Source organism: Struthio camelus, chromosome 7 (genome assembly GCF_040807025.1).
Source record: "Struthio camelus isolate bStrCam1 chromosome 7, bStrCam1.hap1, whole genome shotgun sequence".
Classification (NCBI taxonomy): domain Eukaryota; kingdom Metazoa; phylum Chordata; class Aves; order Struthioniformes; family Struthionidae; genus Struthio; species Struthio camelus.
Window position 1 is genome coordinate 17,539,506 of NC_090948.1, and position 27,905 is coordinate 17,567,410.

At 39.1% G+C, this 27,905-nt stretch overlaps 1 protein-coding gene across 9 annotated transcripts in view; it reads left to right on the top strand.

The window, feature by feature from the left end:
- LOC104145964 (gamma-aminobutyric acid receptor subunit pi) overlaps nucleotides 1–27,905 on the top strand; it is a 72,318-nt gene that overhangs the window by 26,532 nt on the left and 17,881 nt on the right. For 4 of the 9 annotated variants that reach the window (XM_068949966.1, XM_068949967.1, XM_068949968.1 and 1 more), the window contains 4 exons: nucleotides 3,296–3,433; nucleotides 13,056–13,208; nucleotides 14,231–14,424; nucleotides 20,148–20,535. In XM_068949966.1, coding sequence (XP_068806067.1) covers nucleotides 3,296–3,433; nucleotides 13,056–13,208; nucleotides 14,231–14,424; nucleotides 20,148–20,459 — 797 coding nt within the window. In that variant the 3' untranslated portion in view covers nucleotides 20,460–20,535. The other 5 variants (XM_068949973.1, XM_068949972.1, XM_068949971.1 and 2 more) reach the window with 4 other exon arrangements.

A 27,905-nucleotide genomic window follows, 5' to 3' on the forward strand; every position in this document is an offset into this window, starting at 1 on the left:
TCCAGAATGAAATATATGTCCCTCAGGAACTTAAATTTATTTGATAGAATTAAAAAAAAAAAAAAAGTGAAATTCCCTATATAGTTAAATATTTTCCAGAATGATTCCATCTATTATTTCAAACAACACGCAAGGGTCTCCTGTCTAAAGAGAAAACATAGTAATGTAATCTCAAATGCTCCCCTGTCATTGATGTTTAGTTTTGAGGAAAAGCAGCTAGAAACAAAGAATGCAAGAAGAGAAGAGTATGCCTTTAGCAGTGGCCCTTCTCCTTTAGTGCACCGCAATCCTTTCTTTTGAGTACACTGTAAACTGTTTGCTCCCCCATGGGATAAACTATGTCCATTTATAGATGAATAATGACATCATCCTAGAATATTGCTTGTAAATACCATTACCTGGCATTATGAATTGTGAATGTGAGCATGCGTACACATCCACAAAATTATGATGTGTATAAATGAAAAAGCAAATATTTGAGCTGAAACAAAATGTTAGGCTTCTTATTCAATGATTACAAGAGTAAAGGCAAACATGACAGGATACTATTAAGTAATGGCTTTTGGAAGACATCAGTATTACAGATTATACAAAAAGCACTCCTAGTGGCCCTTACAACATGCTATTCAATTATTGGTAGTTATTATCACTAATGGACTTATATTTTCTACAAGATAAGATACCTTGAAGTCAAAATTTCTGCTGGTTATGATATTATTATTTTTTTCCCTGTTATTGCACCACTTTAGAAGATTGTACAGGCATATGTTATGAGACAGGGAGTTGCCGCTCTGAGTCTCCATTGATGCGGGAGAGGTGAAATTCGGGGACTTGGAGGGCTCACGTCTCAGTTAGTACTGCCAGGGGGCTCGTGCTCTCTGCCATGTGGCAGAAAACACCGCCGTTCATTCATGCTTGGCTGAAGGCTTATCTCCTCAGTCTTCTCCCCCACAGGCCTCCAGTCCAGACATCTATTCATTTTTTCAACCCATCTCTGAAATTTTATTCCCTCTTTGAACTTGTCCTTCAGCTTTTAATTAGTGAAGGGCCGTGGGAAGGCTCTTAACTTGTGCTCGGCAATCAGGGAAAATTAAAATTAGTGACAGAAACTTAAAGAAACTCATTTGTATTAGACATTATGAATGTTTAATCCCAAACTTACTATTTGTGTAGTTAACCCTATTGACATTCGTTGCTCGTACTGTATCAATAAAGTACGGAAGTGAGACATTTCGAGCTTGAGGAATTAGAATGCGGGTTCAATGTCATGTAAGAAGAAGAGACATTACTTATGAAAGCCAATAGCAAGGCTTAAGGATCTTGTCAGTAAAAACTTTTAAAACATTTTATAATTAGTAAAATATTGATCCCCTGAATAAAGAAAAATGACTTCACACAGAAGGAGCACAGTGATATTCACCTTTCCTGAAAGTTGGGAAGACTCTCCCCATCCAATTTCTCACCAATAGAGTTACGGAATTAGTATTTGAAGGTATTTGAAAGTATTTTCATATGAAGGATTACCAAAATCTGTTAATTGTACAGCTAATCAGAATACTTTAGAACAGAAACGATTCTATTAAAGCAGAAGAACCTCCTTTTGGAGTGTGTTTGTTATCACCTATCTGAACATCAAGAATTTCTCTCCACCCCCAACCACTTGAGACAGTTAGTATCTTATAAAAATAGCTAAAAACCTACTGTGGTACTCTCCAATTCTTTGGACATTATCTAAATTATCTGTAGGGCAGTTATACTGAATGGAAGGAAAATGATTATGTACCTGGAGTCATGCAGAAAAGTCTGCTACTACAAACATTTTATTTTGACTGATGACAGTGCAGTCATTTGCTTATGGGAAATATTACTTTTATTTTTCATCTCCCAGATCTGGGAAATTTCCCAGTACGTGGTTTTATTGGATCAGGATCTTAGCTTGGACACCTGTGCTTTTGGCTTAGTCTTTTAAGGCAACAGTGTTTTGGCCTTAATTACTATACATGTGATAATGAGAACAGAGAGCCCAACTCATACATACTTTTCCAGAAAACTGCCAGTGACAGTGAAAACAAGATTCACCTTTAGAGAAATGTCATGAAAAAGAATTTGCAGGTGAAATAGTAATTTTAAGTGCTAGTCAGGACAGTGTTTCCTTGAAATTGAATTTCTGAGCTCTGGTTTTTCCTGCCTAACATGAAAAGAATCAAAGCCATTAACATAAAAATATGAAAATGCTCCTTTATTTCTGTAATTCTAGAGCTTTGCTCTTTTTGCAGCAAATACACCCTTGTGTAATATATTGCATTATTTTCTCTCAAAGTAATTTAGTTACAATTGACTGGAGTCTAAAACTAATCATCTGCTCATGTTTCTATCCCTAAGCTTAGCTATTAGCTTGTTCATTGTAAGACTGTCAAATACAAGAATAATCGATCTAAGTACGCTAAAGGAAAAGATGTTCAAATGCTCCCTGTTAACATGTAAATTACGTTAACATAATCTTGAATTAATCATATAGGCCAGCCTGAAAATTGGTTGCCTTTTGACATACTGGGAATACAGAGGTATTTTAAGTGTGTTTGTGCCATATATTGACAGGTGTGTGCAACATACAAATGCCTTCTGAGAGATGGCTCGGGTCCCACCTCAGCTCCTCATTACTGCCCAAAGGGTAAGAGGATTCCTCCCAGGGCCCTCGAAGCCTGCCGAGTTGCCAAGCCAGGGGTCCTCGGGGAGTGCCCAAGATCCCAGGCCAAAACGTGGTCCCACATCACAACCCAACCTGGTCTCAGAGCATAGCCCAGGCACGCAGCGGGCTGGCCGTGCTCCTGCATCGCCTCCGATCCGCAGAGCGGAGGACCAAGCGCCCTGTGGCCAGGTCCCAGGTCTCACTGTCCGAGAAACAAGCTCCAGGCATGCTAAATATTCAATCCGAACGTTGGCAATGCTGTAGGTTGTGAAAACTGTGGTTCTTTTAAGCTTAATAGCTTTTGCCTCTAAAATGCCATGTGGTACTAATCTCTCTTCTTAGTTTATGTCATGTATGCTGTAATAAAAGATATAAAAAAGAGCAGTCTTTCCTCCAGAAAGGCAGCTTTATACGGTAAGATTTTGCTGTTCAGTTTTGGGGAGTTTTGTTGTGAGCAAGCATTATGTTCTGCCAAAAAATTTCATTGTTTATACTTAATTGTACTTTCAGGCAGACAAATAAGAAACAGCTGAAACATAATCGTGCTCAACACAAATTAATTACTGTGTAAAATAAACACTTTCATTGGCTTGTGTATCGCTACAGGGGGTTATAACATCAATGATGTCATGTTTTACTGGACTAGAGGAAATGATTCAGTTCGAGGTTTGGATACTCTCCGACTAGCACAATATACAGTAGAAGACTACTTTACCTCAGTATCCGAAGCTGTGTATGAGACAGGTAAGAATACCCTTAAGACAGTTTCTGCTGTCATCTTAGCATGATATTTTTCATGTTGTCAATGAGAGTACATTCTTGAAACTATACATGACTCTTCTACATTTTACCAGCAGAGACTCAGTTAATGTAAAGGTTGGCAGTTTGTGAGCGTTTTCTTGTAGGCTGTGCACTTTCGGAAGAATGACAAAAAGCGATGTACTACTTCCAGGTAACATCAGGCAGAATTCTTGGGAAGGCAAAAGAGCCTGCAAGTTGTGCATTTAAATGTACAGACAGCACTACGCAGGTTGCCCAGCCTGATTCCTCTGCGGTTGGAGGGGTCAGCAGAGCATCTGCAGACCTGGTCTTCTGGCTGCTGTTAGAAAACAGCTGTAGAAAATTTCCTGTAACTACAGGGTTGACCTCATGAAAAGGTCTGCTCCTAGTTATTCCAGAGTTTTTGAAAGGGAGTTCGATACCTGCCAAACCTGCCTTCTGCTCCTTGAATTACTTTTTAGGTCCTTCATTGCTGGTCTTGACTGCATACTCAGTTTGTCTTCTGCCCAAACCAACATGCCAACCATAAGACTGATCTTTTCAATGAGGGGACATGAATCCTTTAAAACTGTAGTTTCACCAGAGTATATATTACTAATTCTAAATCAGAGAGATACAGTTTCTCTACTCTCTGCCATTGTTGGGAATTTCTACTTTAATGATACAACACAGAGAAACTTCATTATCTAATTTCAGGTATTAATTCAGGCTAAAAGTCAATAAATGCCTATAAATGTAGAAATGAAATAGAAAATAGCAGGCTCCAGGATCATGAATTATCTTGCTACTTACATAACTAACATCTGTTTCCCCTCCTCCTCTTTACAGCTTCTGACTAAGCAGCATCAGGGTCAATCAAAGCAGAATAATCCTTTACTGCTATTCTACTCAGAAGGCAGAAGGGTATTGGGGCCTGTTCACCATACAGGAAAAAAGGAAGAAGAAACCTGCTTAATTCTAAATCACCTTCTTCCATCATGGAATCCAGACTCTTTCAGAAAGCAAAAAAATTATATTATTTTTCCCCAAATGGAATAAGAACAATTCCCAATTAGAAGTGAAGTACAGCCAGAGGCATAGTTAGATGAGCTATGCTTCTCTTTTTAGCAGCTGATACTGCCTTCCTCCCTTAGAATGGTAGTAATCCTATCTGTAAAGTCAAAAGCCACTTTTTGTTTAAAATATGTTTTTAATCAATCTAAGATGCATGTATTAAATTTCCCATATCTGCTTATTTCAGTTGTCCTGTTCAAGAAAGCCACACTATCCAGTACTATACAGGACATTTTTAATGAAATCCCATAATCCTCTTAATTTTCTATTGAGTCTTTAGGAATTAAATACTATTTCCTACAGATTTTTTTAGGAAGGTAGTGCATACTGTAGCCCATATTAAAAGAAAAAAAATGAATTACAACACTGTGTAATCAGTTTAGAAGTGAAAAATGATGATTTGCATTTACTTAACACATGATAAATAGATATCTGAAAGTATTTGATAAATAACAGGTATGATTCACAAGGCTTTAACGATACTAGAAAAAAGCAGTGTGTAATATTTCCTAAAATAGCAAAAAATGTCATCAGGATTTGATACTGTGCGCACTCAAACAGATAGTCCAGCTGTTGTACAAGTAAAAAACTGTACAATGCAAAGCCTGCGTTCACGTATAAGCACTGACAGAGCCAAAATTAAAATGTGGTAGTTAGCAGAATTCATACATAAGTAACTTCTTAAGTAAACTTAAGAAAAAGACATCATGGATTAATCTTGTTTACAGAACACTATGTATCACGTAATAGTAATCACATTATTGTAATAGCAAAATAGGTGCTTTGAATAATGTTAACTGGATTTCTGGCTAGGGTTTGATGTCGGTTTTGTTTCGGTACAGGATAATTTCCTTTTGGACATAGGTAAATTCATTGTAACGACCACCACCTCCTACATGTCTTTAACTATAGTCTTTCTTCTGCAAATACTAATCGCTCTGGGACCTGTGGAAAATGAAACATGTGCATCAGTGGCTGCTGGGTTATTATTTTAGCTGTCTAGCCAACGCCTCCTGCATTCTCAGACAATAAATGTAGTTACAAAGAGCTTGCCTTTCTTACTGGAAAAACAAAAGCAACTAAAGGCTGTTATAGTCTAGCTTTTTGTGTAAATAATCATAGAAATAAGGTTGGAATAGACTTTAAGAACTCTTTTAATCTATTCTCATGTCCCAAGGCAAGGTCATCTATATCTGCAGCCTGACAGATGTTTTTAGGAGTACGTTGGACAAACTTGCAAAGTGTCTACTCCACAACATCCCTAGACGATTTTTTTGATGATTACTGCAAGCGTATTTTCCTTGTGTCTAGTCTAGGATCTCCCTTGTTGCATTTTAAACCCGTTCTGCTCTGCATTGTCTACTGGCGATACAGAGGACAAATTTCCTGCTATTTTTCAGCAGCCTTTTCACTATTTCAGGACAGATGTGCCTTTGCCTGGGCTAACCCTTCCCCTCCTTTTCTTTGAATACTTTTCTAGATCTATGCTCTTTGCTGTTGTTCTCCTATATACTTTCTCGTATCTTTGTTCTTGTGCAGTGCCCAAACTAGGTAGCCTGTTGCAGCTGATACGTGAAATAATCCCCTCTCTCTACTTGGGGTATTTCATGAATTCTGTTCCTCTTTATACACTCCGTGTTGATAGCTGCTTTTCTTCAAGAAAGTTACTGTGCGTTGTTGACTTTGTTCAGCTTGTGATTTCCTTCTAGTACTCCACCTCCTTTGCTGTGGCACAGCCAAGTATTCCCTGTGCTCTGTTTGGGGAGCTAATATTTCCTGTTGAGGCATAGGACTCTGTACTTGCTTTTGTGGAATTGCATCTTTTTTTACTCGGGCCTTTTCTGATAGTTGTTGAGATAGTTTTGAACTGTGCTAACAATCCTGTCTTTGCTTGGAGTCTTTTGCAAGTTTCGTAGGTCTATTCTGGTACATCATCCATTTTGTTAATGAGTAGTACTGGGCACAGGACCCCTATGCATCCCGATTTGATAAATGCTTCTATTTTCACAGAAAGTGATGGCTAATTAATCTCCATTAACTGTTTTTAATTAAAGAAAGAAGCAAAAAAGTAATTTAAAATTTAAGGGTGATTGGCTGTTGATAGCTTTTCCTCTCCACTGACCGACAGCTTTTCCTAATATCGCTCATGCTACTGCAGTTGTCCTGCCAAGTCAGCAACAGCAGCAAGGAAGAGGGTCAATTAGCTCAGGTCTAGTCTAATACCGTGCCTTGAACCTACATCCAGAAACCTTGTGTGCAGTCACCACCAGTGTTTTGATGTCTGTCACAAATCACATCTAAACCAACAGTGAGCTCATTTACAATCAGTAATTTGAAGATCAAAAAGTGTATAAATATGGAGGGTATATAAATATAGATAGAATTTTCTCCCACATGGAGTGTATGTTCACCAGTTGCAGTTTCTTGCTCTCAAAATAAAAGCATTACCTTGCTCAGTCGTACAGGCCCATCTGCAATTTTACAAGGCTCAGGAGACTCTTTCTTAGGTACCAATCAAACTATTCTACAATTCTCGGTTCTTCTTTCTTAAGGTACACTACACTGAGTAACTTATCTCATTCCCTTTATCAGTTCTTTTATAATCTATGATTTCTCTCTAATTACTGTTGTTGTTAACACCATCCTTAACATTTAACATTCATCTTTACCGAATATGCTTCTGAGGTTGTTTATAAGCCCTGCATTATAGGGCTTATAAACAACCTCAGAAGCATATTCTGGATAAACTTATCTGGTGACTCTTTGATCAGCCTCACCTAAGATTCAAGCAGTTGCATATGCAAAAATATGTCTGTCACCATGTTATGTGCCACTTACCTAGCTGAGCTGTTAGCTTTATTACTCTAATCACTCTTTTTAAGCAACGTTTTCCACTCGAGTTGAAATTTGAAAACTTTCCATCACTAATTCTTCTGTCCTTCTTCACAACATTTATTGAAGCAACAGAACAGTTTAGAATGAAAACGGTTATGGAAAATGCATGGAAAATGTTACAGTAACATAAAAACATACGGAAATGCGATGAATAGAACGAGTATCAAGACATCAGAAAGTGGCTTTTTGTTGTTAACTTCTGGCCTGTTTTTTGTAGTATAGACAGAAATACACACAAACACATGTAGAACTTTCTTCAGCATAATTGTTTATGTCAGGGTCTTTTATAAGTAAGCTAAATGGACAAATAATTTCCACAGATACATATGTGGAAGGGTTTGCTTCATTCTTAGGAAATCTGGATTTCAATCTCAGTCTTTTATGAAGCATTTTCATGAAGGAGAATTGCATCTCTCCTCTCACAGAGAGAAGTGTGTTGGGATATTTCATTGTCCGTAGTTCCTCTAAGAAGAAGAATAGATAGCACAGGAAAAGAGGTAGTTTATAAGATCTTGACTGTGAAGAACAGAAGATGACGATGACTGTTTTTGAGGGAAGGACGAAGAAGGATCTGTAATAACTTATTATCCATGTATTTGCACCCTATACATCCTACATCAATCCGAGAAGTTTCATTACAGTTCCACCACTTGTTTGTGGGATGAAAGTGAGGGACACTGGTCATTCCTAACACAGATGTCCATCCTAAACAAGCAGTAAAAAATCTGCATAGTGAAAACAACATTTTCAGCATATAGGAGAGTAAAATTCTGTTTAAATCTTTACTGTGCCCTTTAAAGGTACAAACAGAGAAGAAAATATTGCATTGGTAGAGTTACACTGAGGCCTTTGTGTGAGATGTGCATCACACGTTTTAGCAGGCACCTGAGGGGTTAGCGTACATATTTCATGATAGAGAAGAATGTACTCGTTGTGCCTGACTGCACACCTCTGTGCAGGATACCAAAGCACTTCTTACATAAACAGGAAAGTGTAGAATTTTCTTATTAGAGTTCATCTAAAAGTCCACAGAAAATAGGTGTGGGAGAGATGCTCCTGTCCCATAGCAGGAGTAGAAATTAGAAAGGAAATGCAGATGGCTAACACTGCTTATAGATTATCACTCCTCCCTCCAGACGCCTCTGCTGTGACCATCAGCTTGGGCAGAGGAGAGCAAGAATGAGCAGAGGTGCAGCATTCCCCAATCAGCCAGGAGCAGACACTGCAAAAAAGTGGTTTTGGCATAACCAAAAAATGCATTACAGGAGATGATAAGGAAGCCTGTGTGTTTAGTTTTGTGTCTGTTCTCAGTAGCTATCATGATAGCTATTATCATGATAATGATGATTTTATCAAAATGACTCTATGAAGTGTCAGATGGGCAGTGTCGTAAATTAGAATGTCATTTTAGAAGCCAAAGCCAAAAGCTGAATTTCAAAGGCAAGCTATAAAGAGGTATAAACTAGCTTTTCTTGCACTCTCGTAGAACCTAGACCTGCTTAGCTACTGGGAGAGGAAGTCTGTGCTGGTATAATTTTCATGCCACTAAAATGAAAGTAGTTAGATGGACCGGCTGAAGTTTGATTTCCTTCACCTCCTTCCGCTTTCTAGGGTAGTTGTTTTTAAAGCAGTAGAGAGAGTTAAAGTAGGTGTAGAGATGATAATCTGCTATTTGGATTTGTACTTCATCTACAAGATAAAGCCACTGTCTAGTTTTGTACTTCTGTACTCTAGTATATAAAGTCTGTAAAGGCAAAGTGACTTGGCTGAATGTTCTTACGCTGTGGAGTAATCCAAAGAGAATTACCTCACCTTGGACAGGTTAAGAGTACATATTCATTTGGGTTCGGTTCCTACTTGATAACCTGTTAAATGCAGTAATTTGATTGTTTTATAAGCCCTAAAACTGTGCCTTAGCTGCATTAGCTATCTGAACAGAGATTATTTGCATCACTACTAAATTTAAATTAGAGCAGTCACACACTGAGGTGGCATCCATCATGGGCCAGAAATTTTAATGTCACTGTGACGCTTTAAAAGTGTTTTTTCACTTTAGTGCGAAGATTTTGCTGTGAGTGAAAATAAAGCGAGGGGCAAGCCTGACAGTTTTCCAGAGTTAACATGAACTGTACTTGAGTTATCTCAAGTTAAGGCAGGCCGAGGATTACATGATCCTACGTTTCACTTTTGATCTGATCATCCTGACTAATGGCATCACAGTCTTGGATCTGCAAGTCAAAGGTAATGAGATGAGGTGATTGTACATCCTCTCATATGCATCTAGCATAATAGTAGTAGGGAATCTGTCACTTTTTAAATACAAGAGCTTTGGTACATGCTAAGCATAGATGAGAAAAGGACTGTAATAGTTCCCTAACTTTATTTTGTTCCATTGCTCATCTCTTTAACATACTAAGTATCCGTTGCACACTTTTTCTTGCCTCCTTCTTCCTTCACTTTATTACAGGAGCTCAAATGAATTCTATATATAGGTTGCCTCAAAATTTCCTTTCTAAAAGCTCAGAGCTCTTTAGAGAAACATAGACACCGTTATTATCATGTCCATGATGCATCTTTGGAACTTGGCAAGCAGAAAGCCTTAAGGTTAGAGAAATGTCTTTTCTTTGTTCGCTGAAAAACTACTCAGTTATAGGCTGCTGCATCTCTTTTTCTTTGTTGTTCGCACTGCTTCAGAGATGTATGGCATCAAGAAAAATAACAGCAAGGAAGACGGGAACGTTCAAAAGGCTTGTCTACACCTGGAAATTACAGCAGAATGGCAAAGTGTGACTTTCAAGTTTAGTATTTTGAACTAACTTCCCCAGGTGCACATTGACTTTTATACTAAGATGTACTGAAACATAGTTGCAGAGTTTATGAAAAGAGGATATTGCTGTATGACTACTCTGTATTAGCTGTTTCAGGATTTTCCTTCCTGTAGACAAGCTCTGAGGGTGAACCAAAGGAACCTCCAGGTGCCTGTAGTACTCAGCAGGGAGCATAGTCCAATCTTTTCACCTCCTTGCCTGGATGCGTGGCACCACATCCTTCCCTAGGGTCAGCATGAAAGGCAAGTGACTTGGGGGGGAAATTTAGAGTGCCCTAGACCCTCTGCAGTCTCCTGCTCAGGGTTTGCACCCTCTCCACTCTCATGCAAGCTCTGAATTGACATCAGTCTCTTACGCAGAGAGGCTGTGCTGTTGGTCTTGGTGTTCCAGCTGCAACCGTGCTGCCGTACCAACAGTTCAGAGAATAAACTCTGTACAGGGAATCTTGTAGTTCTGCTTAAAATAATCTCTGTTTGGATTTTTAATTAAATAGCAGATCAGAAGATTGCAATCAAAATTAAAATCCTTAATAGTTTTTATTTAAGCTTCAAGTGCTTGCTCTTGAACATTAGGAAGCAGCAAATTTCCAATTGCTTGTCCAGCCTCAATTCTCTTTCCGTGAACATGCTTTATGTTATAGTCTTTCTATTGCACGAACTCACAGTATTTTTCCCTAGTACTAGTGCTTGATTTAGTGCAAGGATGGATGCAGACAGAGGCAGAATTAATGTTGCACGGTCAACTATAAGTTTTGCACTTCCTAACTTTTGAGTGCCTTTCTTTGGTCTGCTCTACGCTTGAAACCAATTTGGTGGGCAAAATGACTTCTGATGATATAACTATACTGGTGAAAATCACAGTACTGATAGAGTTGCACCAATTTAATATTTCTCTTCTCATGCAAAAATGATTGCAGCGGTATAAATCATCTTTGAACCATCTACCTCATGGAGAGAGTTAAAGTGTACTGTCCATCTTTGGATCCTTTATCCTAGCAGTTGGAAACTTGCAAAACTCCTTATGTTGAACTTATGAAGAAGAACCCTGAGTGCAATGTATTTGTATGTTCAGAAAGAGAAAGAATTGACTACCAAAGGACTATTTAATCTAGCAGTGAAAAGTCACGGTTGACGTGGCAGAAAGTTGAAGTCAGATTAAGATGATAAATTAGGCATACATTTTTAAAAGGCAGAATTGATTTTAATCATTCTGACAGATTACTGAGAGAAATGATGGATGCTGCATATCTTGATATCTCCAGTTTAAGTCCAGATGTCTTTGTGAAAGATGAACTATAATCCAACCAAACTGATTGAATTCAAAGGACTGTGTGATTGGGGAAGTGCAGTGGCCTATGATTAGGGTCAGACTAGATAATCTAGTGATCCATTCTGGTTTTAAGAATTCTGTGAAATCTTATTGTTTTCTGGATGCAATTTAAACAATATTTTTAAAACCTGAAATTTAACTATCCATTTTCTAGCCTGGGAGCATTAAGGTGTTTCTTGACATCCATTAGTTGCACTTCAAGCTTTTAAGGGTACTCTTGTTTGGCTTCATCTCTCAAAGTGTACCTGAGGGATGCACAAATTGCCTGCTCAGGCCCATACTGTTGTTGCTAAAGTGCATTCACAGTTCCATAGTTCAGTCCTGACTCACAACGTGCAGCATTAGAAGCAAACATATGTCCTGAAGATCATCAGTTGTTGCATTAAAGTAGATGAAAGCCATCTGACCACAGTATATGCAATCGTTACCCTTTCACTGACAGTCTGGTACACGTACTAATCAAACAATTTTGTTAAAAGCTTTACCACTAAATTTTGAACTTTGAACTTCTGAATAAAAAGTCTGCTCTGCAAAATAACTTAATAAAAAAGCAAACTTTTGCTTTACTTTGATCCGTTGAACAGATAACAGTTTCATGTCCTACACTGCAGTTGCCCAAACGTAGCCAAATTTTGCTCGGTTAGTGAGCTGGATGGCAAATTCAGGCTTTGCTTATCCATGTGCTAATCCTTATGAAACCCAAATCTGTTTTTTATGATGTGGGCCCAAACTTTCAGCTTCTAGAAGGAAACCATTTGAGCCACAACAGTGATGCTGCTCAGAATAACACCAACACTGCAATGCACTAACGTAAAGAAAAAATGGACAGTGAAGATGCAAAGGCACTGCTTATTTTCAAGTGCGATATGAGGGTTAGGTCAGCAGTGTCAGAGAAAGTATCTTTCATTCATTACTTGAGTAATAGTAAGTAGTAAATGAAAAGAAAAACAAAATAAACCAGATGTGTGTGGCAGGAGGTAAAGATATGGATCCATGTTAACTTCGTAAAATTATAATAGTCGTTATGTTAGTTTATATAGTAAGTTCGTTGTGGTAGTTCTTATGAACAGCTATGGCTAAATACACATGCAAGTTCAAATTCTTCTCCTTGGTAATGTTACATGATGAAATATCCTTTCCATGCACTGGTGGATTTATTTCTTTACTAATCCCTGCTGAACTCCCAGGTCAAGACATCTTTAATGAAGCTCTGTATATGAAGAGGCTGGGTGTTACATATTTGATTTTTTCATTTAATTCAATATAGAGTCTTCATATTGGAATTTTTCAGCACTATGCCTTTATCTTCAAGCTTATTTGTTAAGTTTTAACTGCATAGTAACGTACAATGGAAAATTAACATGTTTCTGGCAACCAATAAAAATAACGTTGGTTGATAATTTAAGGGTTCTTTTTTTCTAAAATGCACTATGAAATGTCACTTTATTATCAGTCCTCTCTGTTTCCTGCTTCTTCCACAGGACGTTATCCAAAACTAGTGTTTCATTTTGAACTCAAGAGAAACATCTTGTATTTTATACTAGAGACATACGTACCATCAATCCTACTGGTTGTGCTCTCTTGGGTATCATTTTGGATAAGCCAGTCGTCAGTTCCAGCCAGAATCTGCATAGGTGAGAAGCCAATAAAACAAAACCAAACCATCATTGAAACATTGGGATGTGTTCTTTATTGCACATATAGAGTATCCATTTCCGAAAGAGGCAGACGCTTCTGTGTTTTATGGAATTACTTTTCTGGTTTGCTCTCTGCGATATGTCATGCAGATTCCCCTTGGCGCCTTGCCTTAAAACAACAAAAATGTCCTCTGGAGCAATAGGAGACTTGGAGAAGGCAGGGCAGGCTGCAGGAAGCCATTCCGGAAATCATTTCAAAATATTCAAGCGCATGTCATGCACAGACAGAATTATGAGACATTTGTGAGGGTGAATAATACCTGCTAATTAACGTATGAATAATAGGAGAATTATAAGAGATTAAATGTAATTAATTTTAAATAAAGGGGATTCCGAAGGGGAATGAATACAAATCAGTTCTGATTAGGCAGCAGGTGGAGTAGGAAAAAAACTTCTGTTAGAATAGCTAAGAAAGAAAAATTTTGCATCAGATGAGGCCAGTGGGCAATTGTAATGAGCAAACCAATAGCCGCGTTCCCTACTTTCGTTGTCAGACGTCTCAGCTATAACTTCTTTCTGTAGTTATGAGCAGTACTACAAGTTCTTACAAAGAGCATGCTTCTTATGTAGGGGAAGGTAGTTACTGTTTGATTACAAAAATTTGTTATCTTTTTACTCTTTTTAGTGTAGTCTGAAACTTTTAAAGGAAGGTTTTGCATAATATTGTAATAGTAATGCAATAATAATAAATACACATCACGTGGCATCCAAATCTCTGTCATGTTAATTTTCAGTATTCTCAGCTTTACAAAGGTTTTTTTTGAGCATTTTCAAGCATATATCTTCAGAATTACTAATGCATTTAAAAGTCTTAATTCCAAAACATGATGCATTAAATACTATGGCATAATGGCAGTTCACGAAGCTCAGGAAAGCCTGTCTTGCAGCTTTTGAGATGTAGTTGGGGGCCTCATTACAATCCCTGTTTTACCAGAGCTTATTTTTTTTATGTTCCACAGGTGTCACCACGGTCCTTACTATGACAACACTTATGATGGGAGCCAGAACTTCACTCCCTAATGCTAATTGCTTTATTAAGGCAATCGATGTGTACCTCGGTATCTGTTTTAGTTTCATCTTTGGAGCATTGTTAGAATATGCTGTGGCTCATTTCTGCACTCTGCATCGACCCCTTTTGAAGGAACTTAAAAAGGTATTTAAATTCTTTTGTCATTGTCCTGCAAAACAGACTTCACTATCTCCTGCTAAAGAGAATGAATCCTCTTACCTAATGCTAATGGTAAATATATTTAACGAATTTTGTATTTTAGAATCAGGAGAGTGAAAACACAATAACCTTGAGGGGGAAAAAAATCGTATACCTTGAACTTTTTGGAAAAGCTCAAACAGGGCAAACTGAAGCATGGACTTCATGGCCATTTATTAAACCACATGTTGGCTGTATGACAAAAGTCATGAGCACTTGTCTTCTTCCCAACAATGGCATACGCTTACAGTTCAAAAATTCATGATTTGAGCTTTATTGCAAGGCAGCGAAAAAAGAAGAAAAGATTGTATCATGTTCCATTTATGAAACCTTCTGCACAGCCATGGTGCATCAGTCAGTGTACAGTGTACAGTGTTAGGTCTATCAGGTAGGTCCCTGTAGCCTTCCACCTTTTGCTTCTCTCTCAAAAGCTGCAGCTGAAACTCGGACTGGTTCACTCTCTGTTCTGCATCGTTATTATAGCAGCACTGTTGCTGCTGTCGTGAGCTTGCCAGAACTGTGGGCTGAGAACTCACACGATGTGAACTACCTTTTTATCTTGCAGATACTGTGAAACGTACTTTAAATAAAAAAGGTTCAGATCAACATAGGCATTTCAGGACAGTTTCATGACAAAGTTTTGTCACATCCTCCATCTGCAGTTTTTAGCCTTGCTTTCGCAAGCAGTGAGAAAGAAAACACAGGGAAATTGGAAGCTGATTGTCTTATAGATTTTAATTACACATCTGAGTCTAATATGCATGTTAGAAAAGAACATTTTAATCAGATTTATGAAATTTCTGGACAATTAGAAAAAAGTTACAATTTTTTTCGAAAAGCCTGGAAAATGAGATTAACATGAAAAATACGGGAAGAAGGTTGAATGCTGTGAGGATGAATGGACAGAAAAAGAAAGATTGTTAACAGTTTGAACTAAGCTAGAACAGAGCATCACAAATGCCTAACATAAACTCCTCAGTTGGTTCAAGAAACAGGATACTGAGGTCAAGTAGAGAAGCTTACAAGCAACAAGGATCGGCCAAAATGTGTTTATGCCTACATAGCTTAGGGATATGGGATAGTCTGGGATTTTGGTGATTTGCAAGTGAGATAAGCTCTGTAAAGGCACAAGATTATGGGAGATTTCTTCAAACAGAGCTGTCGTCAGATCCAGGGATACTAAGAACGGTTAAAGAGGGACACAAAGCTGAGTCACCCTGTAGGTTTCAAAATACAATGTCTAACTGGAGAATGTCTAAAAATGGGCAAAAATTGGATCTGAATGTGGATTTGAGTGGGAAATCTGAATGTCATTTTTCTTGGCAAGGAAGCGTCAATGACTGCTCCCTCTGAGCATGCCATCATGAAGAGAATGGTTGTCATTTTGCTCATAGAGTGGGGAAAAAAAACAACTTAGTAGAGTTGTTGGGTAAGAAATTGAAATGTTTCAGAGTTTGGATGATTAAGCATCTTCAGATCTGTGAAGGGCCCTTATGACCGCTCCTGCCTTAGCTTATCTGCGTTTTGCATTCCCCATTGTTATCAGGCACAGATACTTGTCCTTGCAGACGGGGACAGGGACAGAGTAACAGACATGAAAGCTCATGGACCTGAAAGATGTGCATGGAAGTGAGTAGAGGAACTAGCCTAAAATAAGGAAGGAAAAAAGACTTACGGTGCAGTTTGATGGTGGACTTGTGACTGAAGCGGTGGTCTGTCACTTCAGGCATGTTTCCAGCCTCCTCCTTTGCATCAGTCCTAGGAATCAAGCAATGAGTCAGTTCTGATGGACTGAAAACTACTGTAGGAAAAAAAAAAGTTTTCTCTTAAATCAGCAAGCTAATCCAGCCCGCTTCTTGCGAAGCGAGAAGCACCAATATAACAAAGGGGGCATTCGGCTGGTCCAAGATCAGCTAAAGATTCCTTAAAGTAGGAAAAATGCCTGTTGCGTCCTTTTTCTACTGTATCTAAGGAGCTAAGCACTGCTTTAAATGAGCAGGGCTCCATATAGAGCACACCTGACTTGTATTTCTCACAGTAAAAAACCAAAACATCACAAGGCCAGAAACACTGGCTAAAACCTTATGGCACTACTTAGCAGGTACTTAGCTAATTTCTATGTGAGGAGCTTCTCCATAAATTCGTTCCCCTCATTAGCGTATTCTCTCAAGGACATAGGGTAATTAGAAATTTCCCTTCTCAGTTTGTTATTCTCATATGCAAAGGTGATACAAAATTTGCACTCAGAATTATGTAAATAAATGTAGAGGGCAAACTGAAACCATTTTGAAAACGTAACCCTCTGCCTTGTATAAGAATTAGTAGAAGAATTAGTTGTACTGCGGCCTGGTTTCCTCTTTAAAGTAGTTGGCCACTGGCATATCAAGTTCTTCTGAGGCCTTTGAGATCTCCAGTTTGTAATATAAATTGATGAAACAGCTCATCATACCTTGCATTATGTGAACCACGACCCACAGAGACAGCTTCAAAGCTAACGACAAAAGCAGAGGAACCTGCTGCAAGGGAATTCAGACAAAAGGTAGTGTTCACGTCAGCTGCACAACAAACTGCCTAAACAGAGAGGTTGTCTCTCTAAAATCCTGAATTTCTTCTCTTCATATAAAGGCGTGAATTGTGCTCTTCTATAAAATAGAGAAATCCTCCTTGAACTTCATCTGTGAAACCTAAGCTCCCTCCCTTTGTCCAGGAAGAAGAAGAGTTTGCAAACTGAAAGTAAGGTTGCATAGAAAGACCAGGGCAGTGTTCTGCGTACTTGTCTTTTCTGTGCAGGCATCACACAGTCTTTACGAACACCGAAGAAGCTCCAGGTGTGCCAGATACTACAACACTCTTGGCTGAGATGTTTTTAATCTTGAATGTCTATAATAGTCAGCAGAGGTGACATCTTTCCTAAATTTTGTGGGCTGTTAGATGTCAACAAACACTTCAGTTGATATAAACAAGAGCCACGGCAGCCCGTGCCCATATATCGTGCTTTTCAGCTGATCTATGATACCTTTCCTGGATGCTACTAATTTTGTGTCCAGACAGATCCGTTCTTAGTGCCAGCTGCCGTTTTCACATGGAGAGCTGGCATCCAGAGAAAACTAAATAGTAGGACATTTAAAATTAGAGCCACAGCTGAACTTTCTTGCAGCCCAAATTTTAAAATGTAAAGCAGCTTAATCTTTCATCACATTAAATTCTCCACAGCCAGTACGGAAAGTCCCTTGGTGGTCCCAATTTGTAAGACTGTAGTTTTTACGAACTAGCAGTTACAGTTCTGCTCTGGTTCTACTCTTTCATCTTTTCAAGCAATGTGATACAGAACTTTTGCTGTAAGCACGTCCCTGTTGTGCTAGAGAGCAATCCCTTGCACCACAGTAAACAATCAAGTACATATGCACTGTGTTCGATGTTTTCTGCTGAAGTTATAACTGCCTCATGGGAACTAGAAAGGAGTTAAGAACAGCCTAATAAAGCATCAGCCTCCTGTGAATGGTTCATATGCAGTTGCGTGAAAAGAAAAACGGCACGTAGGCAATGTCCTTTCATGCTCTGCAGGAAAACTAATTCTGCACAACTTTTAGCCAGCCCTACCTGAGAGACAAATAGGCTCTTGCAGTGAATAATGTCCTAAATCCTGCCCTTTTTGAAGTATAGATGTTGTTTTGCTCTTTTTCTTAAGAAATGAGAACACTGGGGGAAAAAAGTCAGGATTCTTCTGACAGGTTTCTTCATTAACTTTTGAAGTGCCAAGTGCACTGACGAGGCTGTGGCTTTGGTGCTTTGTTTAAAGTGCCAGGCGCTTTGCTGACAAAGACTCCCTCTGCCATCCCATGTGCTTTACTGAGCCGAGTGAACGTTTTGAAGTAGAAGAGATAAGTATTTATAACAGAGTTAGGCTCCGAGTAAAACTCCAGATTTCAGTTTTGTACTGCCCTAGGGACTGTTAAAGGTTCCGACTGGAATTTTCAAGATTGATCCTCAGTGCTTTATAGGCTGGTTTCTATCCTGGCCTCTGGTTTTCAAAAGTCTCACATACCTGCAGGAGGCTGGACGGAGAATGAACAAGTTTTTGTAGTCAGTGTATTCTTGGGATGACATATTGTGTTCAGCAACATTTCTCTCTCTCACATAAAATATACAGGATTTTTTTTTTGGCAAATTCAAATGAAAAGCAATAAAAAACGTTTTTTTTCTAGTTCCATCTGTTCTGCTTCACTGATGCACAGCAGTCTGAGGACATTGTCCAGGCTCCACTTTAATTTTCAAGGGCATTACTAATATTAGATGAAGAAAGGCCCGAGAGCTGTGCCGTTTACAAGCACCCTGGGCAGAAGAGCAGTTCTGCCCTGGCATGCAGATCAGTCAGGTGGGGTAATAGGCTTTACATGTCTTTAATAGGTGTGAGATTTCTAAAGGAGCTTTTCTGTGGCAGCACACGTTCACTTTTCTAAAATGCAAAGTTTGTCCTTATTTACTCTATATCTAATTGGTCAGAGAAAGGGGGTTTTGCATTCTGTGTTTCACAAATAAATTTATACTCTTTTCTTGCTTGTATGCTACTGACTGATTGGGGAGGTGATTAAAGCATCACAAGAAGCTTAAAGCAAACGCTATGTAGAACTGCCTGAACAAAAACAATCTCTCCTCCTACTGTCCAAAATTAGATTTAGTTTAGATACAAAGTTGGAGCCAGACTTTGTGGCTTGATCTGCTGGTGTCTCTGCAATATCCCAGACCAAAGTAAATACCCCAGAACTTTCAAGAAAGTTTGTATTTAGAAGTGAAACTGCGGCTGATGTCTAATCCTGTGTCCTCTGAGCCAGTAAGAGACGGGCTTCAGTGACTTCAAAGGGTGCAGATTTCATACATGAACTTCATGGCTCTGAGCCATTTCTAATCAAAGAAACAAACCCCACCAGAAGGCTTATACAGCATTCTCCAAAGAACTGTCTTGATGCAGTGAAGCACATAAACATGCGCTTAACCTTAGCGTAACTTTGAACTTAAAGCATGGGTTTCCAGATTTGAAACAAAGTACTAAGGGCTATTTAGCGCTGAACTAGTTGTGGGGCTTGTTTCACTTTATGATCCTCTTTTTTCATCATTTTGCTTTGTTTTTTTTTTTGAGTAAGTCAAATTCTACTAGAAAGCATAGGGAAGAGAGCAGCCAACTTTGCAAGAGGAAGGTGTCTTGAATTCTGGGGTGCTCAATGTGGGGCACAGCCAGCTTGAGCAGCTGCCCTGGCATCTGCCCCACCTTCTTCATCTTCAGGCTGGGGCTACACTTTGCCCAGTTTCTAGATGTGGACCTGTACCAGTGTTTCCTGAGCAGCAGGTAGCTAGCTTATTGTTGCACATTTCATGGATTTACTTAAGTAAAGCTCAGTGGGCCATTTGTGAACAAATCCGGCTTTGCTTTTCAGTCATAGGAAAGCTTTTGCAGGAAGCTGTTGTGCAAGTCAATGTGTTTTTCCTGTATATGGAGGCTTTGAAAGCTGAAAGGAGCTGTCTAGCCTGTAATATGTTTGTTCACCCTTAGAATCAAGGACTGAGCTACAAAAAGACTCATAGGAAAATCCCGTTATTTGCCTCGGTTTTAGCGTAAATAGGCGATGAAAAATCTACTGAAGTGCCTGCTCTGCTGTTTTGTTTCCTATTAGGATGAGGATGAAGAGGCTGAGGAAGAGAGGAAAGGAGTATTGGCAGCAGTTTCTAACAGTTGCAATGTCACTGACAACATGAACAAAATTGATTCAGACAAGAACAGTAAAGCCAGCATCAACGGAAAAAAGGAGAGGAGTAAACACAGTGGGTGGAGTTCACCAGTGTCAGTAATGAAAAGACTTTTCTGTATCTTTGACTGCTTCCATGTTAAAAATCCCTACCACATAGACAACTATGCCAGATTTTCTTTCCCATTATCATTCATCATAATAAATGTATTTTATTGGGTCTATTATTTGTATTTCTAAATATTTTAATCTATCAAAAAGTTTAGAACGTGGATACAGTAAGGGAAGTTGCACTAGAATGAGGAAGTTGCATTAGTTTCTTGTTAGCTCACTTTTCTTCTATTAAGTAACTGTCATCTAAAATTTACTTCCCTTTTGGCATGTTTGTCCCTTATTGTATGATCTGTCAAAGGCCAGTAAGTCCTTTTTTAATAATTTAGTGCTCAACTTTGTAAAATAAGAGTTATATTATGCTTGCTTCTGAGCTATGTTGAATACCTTTAAAAATAAGGCCAGTGTATTTTCCTGCCATGCTTTCAGTTTTGCATTCCTTCTAGCTTTCTCAATAATGCATAAGTTTTCTAGCTTATTATGCAAGAAAACGTATAATTGCAGATCAAAATGGTTTTGCTTCATAGCAAAAAAACAGTTTTGCAGTCGTGGGCTGCTGACACAAACCAAACAACATGGTCGTCTTTGGAAGATCACAAATACATACCAAGTCTCTTTCCTGAATCTTTATACAGAACTTTGGTAGGCACCAAGGGCACCTCTCTGGCGCATGGCAGAATACAGAAATGGACTGGAGCCAAAAAGCCTGGACCCAGAGAGCTGCTTTCCCCAAGTGAGAACGTGCTTAGGTGTTGGCCGGTCCTTAATGGAATATGGCCATTTATCCTGATGTTTACACTGTGTTCTCTACTCAGTCACAATTGCCTGGGTAACAATTATCTAGAGGCTAAATTTGATATGCTTGCTGCTTTTCAGCTTATCAAATGCCTCTTGAGTTGCTTGCTGTTAAAAATTTCCCCTAAAGATGAAAAGGCTTACTTCTTGCATTCGAAAGAAAACCCCTGGATATGCAATAATTCTTGAAGAGACAATGGGAAGTTTTACGCAGGTGAAATTATGACCCACATTGGAGAATGGTTACACTTGATGAAAAATCATGACAGTATTTCTGAGTGGTTACTTCAATGACAGATATTACAAAAACTATTGATATTGCAACCTGTTTTTTATATTGCAGCCTGGAAAGTTTAGAAGCACTTTTTATACCTTTTCCCTGACCATAATTTATGTGTGGGTTGTGTGTATATGTATAAATGTGTACATGTGCATTTATAGATTGTTTACCTTGACATTTATGATGACCTAACACACTGCACACATAGACATGCATGTAAAAATACAGGCTATTGACATTCTTTGAGTCATCTTTCTACCAGTCTGCTGCTTGTGAAGAACATCGCTACATGAGAAGAAGGAAAGTGCAAAATATCAGTGTGATTTGATTTGCCCCCGTCACAAGAAATTCCTTGAGAGTGGTATAATCATTGCACACTGGTAGACAAGTATTCGGTCAATAAAATCCCCTCGGTATTTACATTTTCTAAACTGGTTAAGTACTTAAATAGCTCATTTCTCTGTCTGTAATTTCCTGTCAGTAATTCCACTTGCAGAGCTTATTAAGGCAAAGAGACTTCAAGAACAGTCTAGTGGCTTTTGGTTCCTTGTGGCCCCTTCTGATATTTGTATAAAAGCAGATGCATTTGAGAAATCAAGACTGCCTGTGTAAAGAGCAAGTCAAGAAAAAATACAGATTTTTTTTTTAAACGTTCTGCTGCTACAGATTGAAAGTTAAAGCCTCTGTTCAGGAACAGATTCTGAGAGCTGTTCTTGGAAGTGACTTGTGGAACTGGACTTCGAGGTCTTTTTCCAGTTCTTTCTCCCATAAATTTAGCAGGAGACATACAGTAAAGCTCTCTAGTTTCTCAAATCCAAAGCTTACACTAATCCTGAATCATTTTAAGTAGCTAACACGCATGTTGCAAATTACCTGTAGGGCTAACACTAAATTTGGGATCTATATTTCTGACAGTTGTGAAGTAAACATTTGGAGTTTTGTATCTTCCAATTAATTTTGAGATAATTCACCTTAAATATCCTTTTATAAAGCTATTGAAGGTCTGGACAGCTTTATCTATGTATAGTGCAATAGCTGATAATAGGATCTGTTCTCCCACTGATGTGCTAGTTGTAATGAGCGTTAGAAACTGAAGTCCCTCGTGCTTTCGTAAAAGAATAAGCTGCACAGCCAGATTATTTATTACTCTGGTTTGCATAATTCTGCATTAATTACAAATTTAAAAAACAAAACTTGGTTTGACATGAATGTTTCCGGGAGGAGAAGTACGTTGTTCCCTCCAGGGAACAAGGGAACAGATTTTTTAGTGCAGTGTATGAAGAATGAAGAACATTTAAATTATCCCTCTCAAAACTTCAAATCTGTCCCCAGAAAATTCCTCAAATTTCCTCAAATTTCCTCAAATCAAATTCCTCAGAGATAGCTGGAAAAGATATTTTAAGTAAGCAGCGTTCTTGAAGTCTTTGGAGACTAAAACTCAGAGGTAAATTAGAGACAAGAGAAGTCTCTTGTAGAGCTAAGAACAGGGGCCAAAGTTCAGGCTGAGGTACTTAAGACTAGCCTCAGAAATGAAAATAGCTTTATTTTCATACATGGTGGAAAGTAAAGACTAAATTTTGACTTCCTAGGATAATCTTCAGGTTGGTAGTTGTCTTCTCTTTCTTTTGCTTACATCAGCTCTCATCTTTTCTAGTTAGGGACCTTCTCTGACTCTGTGTTTGGAAATGTCCTGTCGTATTTTGAGGCTAGTTGAGATAAATGTACAAGCAGGGACACCAGTTTAGTGCAAGGGGAAGTGCTGGCAGCTGACGATGCACCTTCATGTCATTTACTTTGCTGTTAGCAGGAGGCGCACTCTTTTGATGTATCTGAAGGCAGCCCCCAGCACAGCGCATGAATTTTCTCCCTCTGTGGAAGACCTGCAGCTCTGGTCTTTTGATTTGGCAGCCCTCTCATGAGTATGTAACCATTATGCAGCTCTGACCTTAATAAACGTTTTGGTAGTATTTTCTTAACAGACAAGTAAATCTATTAAGAAAATAAAAGCCTTTGTCAAGCTATTCCTTTAAATAACATAATAATATATGTATATGTATATTTAGATTGTAGACATTTGACGGTATTAACCCTTGCAAACTCTCCACTTTGGCAATTTGTTTGCTGTTAGCGTCTGAATCAGCTATGTGATAGGTATAAGTAAATCATGCAGCCTGTTTACTAGGATGCTGTTTGGGATCTGCTGAGAGTAGCTGAAATATTCTACCTAAATCAAAAAGAAAATACTAAGAAGATAACATTTCAGAACAGGCGTTCCCTAGCGCTCTCATAAATCAAGCAGGCATTTTTTTAATGGATATTGGAACATTTATTTAAAAACATTAAACAATTAAATAGCCCATATGAATGCTCTAGTCAACACATACAGGAAGCATGTAAGGGCATCCACCTGTTGATCTGAGTACCCACTTCTAGCACAGTGGCCTTCTTTATTACCAGTGCAGCAGTAACTGCAATTGCTCCCTTCCCATTCGTGCAAGGCTCTTCGCTGTTAGTGCTATTTGAAGAGATCTGATATGGTATGTCTCCTGGCATGGGAAAATGTATTGAGAAAAATGATGCCCCACATTTTCACCCTGTAGTCCAAAAATAAGTTCCAGAAATGACTAGGGATTTAAACAAAAATACATCTATAGTTAAGCAGGTGGAAGAAGAAGAAACAGAAAGCTGGAAACCTGCCCCTTTCTGCCAAAGGCTCTAGCCGGCGGAGTGGTGAAGCAGAGCGCCTGGAGTAACACTAAGAGTGCAGTGCAAGGAGGCTACCGCAGAACTGACTTTGCTGCTACAGTTCACTTCATGCAGCAGTAGATGGAGCTAATTAACTGCTCTTCATGACTGAATGAGCACATATAGATGGCAAATGCTAGTTAAGGAGTACTCTAGGGAAAGGCTGTAACAAGCTGACATCTGTACTGTGGTAAATAGGTCATGTTTGCAGTGACAGATTAATTAAAATCAGGCAAAACAGCATTGTTGGGTGAACTGTTGAGGGCTTCTGCTTTTTGTGCTAAAGTTCAGGCTTCTCAAGCCCAGACAGTCCATTCCAGTCAACAATCATGAAAACCACCTGAATCATTAACATTTTCTACACATCTGTAAAATAACATTGTAACCAAAATGCCTGAGGTTTGATGCCTGAATTTGCTGCCCTTTTCTCTATTTACAACGTCTTGTAGGGTATCATGTTTCAAATGAAATTCTCACAGTATCTCCGGTATTTCAAAGCAGGAAGGTCCTACTCAAACTGGTGACAGCACCTCTAGTTTTCCTAGAAAATTTTAAGAACCCTAAAGAAACTTTCCCAGGTAACTTGCTGGTTCACAGCCTGCCATTGACACCACAAAGATCAAGTGAATTCTAAAAGGCAGTTCAAATCCTTTGGCAATTTTCCTTTGAGGATGGGGGATTTTAAACTTTGGGAAACTGAACAGTGGATTCTTTTGGGCTGATTAAACAGGTCACTGCAAAAACAAACTATTACAACCTGAGTAATGAAGACTAGATTGAATTCTGCTTACTGTACAGAAGTGGGTGCTTGACAGTGCGTTCAGTAGATAGGCTTGGCATGAGTTTCAAGTCTGTGAAGGATTTACCGTTACTTGTTATATAACTTTATAATTGAAAACAGACATTATTTGAATAATATTGCCAAATTCAACTTTTCATCAGTTTCCATCTGGAGACATCTTTCTTCCCCATCTTTCTTCCCCCAATCCCATCTCAGTCACACTTTCCATCCTCAAAGAGAGAAGGATAAAGGGGCATTTGGGGGTGTTTCAAACTCTTGATGTGAATTTATCCATATAATTTGGGTTCTGGGTTGTGCTCCAAACTGGAAGGGACCCTATTTTCCCATTCCAGATCAAACACAGCCAAAATTTCAGAAGAAAAAAGAAATCATAAGATATTAGCACCATCACATGTGCACACAAACCAAAACTCTGATTCATCTTCAAACTCTACACTGAATTTAAATTTAATCCAGACTTAACCATTGGATAACTTCATCTGTATTAATGTACAAACAGCCACAATACCGTTGCTTTCCTTACTATTGCAGGTAACTGATTTTTGGATTCTAGACCATGAAAATATTTGACACCGAGGTTGTTTGATTTCTCAGAAGGGAGAGGAATGTTGCTTCTCTGGTTTAAAGGCAAGTCAGGAACGGATGCAGAGCAGTGGCTCCCACAGCACGAACTCTTGGTGCTTGGCAGCTTTGGAAGCAGAACAAGCTGGCAAAGTTAGAGAAAAAAATAACATGAAAGGATAAAATGGATTTCAAATCTGAATTACATATTGAGTTTCTCAGCTTGTATGCCCCTGACCCTCATGCTGGCATCAATGATGTTGCTATAAGCAACATTCATTACCTTTCAGAAACAGTAACAAACTTGTGAGAAGATTTGCCACTGTGGGGAAAGCTAGCATTGCACCCACTGACATATCCTGGAGCCTGTCCCATAGCTGTGTCATCCCACAAAATATGCTGCAGCTCTTCTGTTCTTGTCGTAGATACCGCACGAAGGCAGATGAGACCCTGGAATGAGTTCTACTTGGACCATAACTTTTTAAAGTGAAGACCTCTAACAGTATCTCATGCAGGACAGAACCCCTTTGCTGTTTACAGGGCCTGGGATCGTCAACTTCATTTTAAAGACTTACAGAGATGAAGAAGACAGGATTCTCTCCTCATTATATCCCAGTTTCTTTAGGAGTCATTTCATTCCAATCCAGCTCCCGTTTCAGTTTATCAAGCACATGCTTTGGATATCTGCTGCTACAAGGTACCAGAGTCTCCTTGCGCGTCTTCCCTTACCTCCTCCAGAGACCCAAATAGCCTTTGGCATCCTATTTTTATCCCCAGAAGCAGCATTGAATGGATACTGCTCATGCTGGATATGCAAAGTCACCAGAAATTATCATTATTTTCTATTCATGGCACTGACCTACAGCTGATTTATTCTGCTCCTGGCTTTATCCAGGTAGCTTCTTCAGCAAATCTGTCACTGCAGCAATTCTGGCCATGTCACTGTTACTCCACAATGAAAGACCTGATTCCATCCCTGTCTCTTTTTGGCTTAATCCTTCTACCCCATCACCTAATTCCCAGGTCATCACCCTTTGAGCCTCATGTGATCTCCCCCAGGGAGTTTAAAAGTAACGTCCTGTAATTCTAGCTATGCCCCACTGTTAAAGCAGTGATCTCCCTGCTGATGACCGTGTATAAGTTTCCAGGAAGACTGGCCACATAACTGCAGGTCGAACGTCCAGCTTTGTATCTTGCCTATCCAGTAACCATCTCGTTACCTGTTTGTTTGGCCCTGAAAGAAGGAATGAAGGAATGAACATCATCTTCCCCCATCGTTCTTTATCTTGTTTTATAAGTACTGTGCTCAGGTTATATTCCTAACAGTTTCTGAGGTCCCTTCCTATTAAAAGGTTCATTTAAAAAAGCAAAACAAAAGATGATGTGCTAGTACTCCAAAGGTTTTGAAGTCTGATGCTTCCTACGCTTCAGAATCAGTTTAGTTCTACCGAACAGCTTTATCATGCACTGCTGGCCCGCATTTTGCTAAGCCCAAAGAACATGATTCTGGAGCGATCCACGCATTTCTGTACAGGAGCCCAAATAGATGCCACATACATGGCTGCCCTTGCACCCTTCCAAACCACCTATGTTTACAGATGCTCAGATGTTAATTCTGGTGGAGTAAACGGCCAGACTCAAAAATACAAATTTATTGTTGTTCTGTGACTGTACTTTCAAGCACATTGCAGGTGCTGCTTAAAGCCTGCTGAAGTGGTTAGGAAGCGAGGTGATGACGGCAGCTGTAACAGTAGAGCCTTCTGCAGTCAGTCTCCCCCCCATTCACCCTCCAGCTAAAAATGCCGTAAGATCCCAAAAGGAAGAAGAGCCAATTCATTTGTATTAGACCAATTTCTAACCTCTGGATCAGTAATCTCCAAGTTGTATTTGCTTTGCATTGCCATGCATTACCTTAGAGCGTTTGGCCTGTATCTGCACCGTAGTTTGTATGATCCAGCTGTAGTTCACCTTTTCTATAAGCAAGTGCACGTAACAGGCTGATTTGGATTTCTGTTATCTTGGATTACTTGGATTACCACATAGTTCTTTACCGGCAGAGCCAAAAACTGGTTTTGTATCTTTTGCATCTCTGCATATGCATATATTTTAGTTCTGGCGTTTTCCTTCACTGAAGATCCTACGTTGTTCTTTGGTAATGTCAAGTCTCCAGCTGTACTGCCATGCTGTATGAAAGAAGACAGAGGGACAAACCAAAATAATCAATTTTAATGATATTTCGACATCATCCTGGTCCTGTGTCATTCCGATGTACACTGCAGCCATCAATCTATGTTCTGTGCCAGAGCCTTAAACATAGAGAGGGCTGAACAAGCTAATTTATTATATTTTGACAAGGCCAAGCCTCATCTGGCAATCCAGAGTGGCTGAGTGC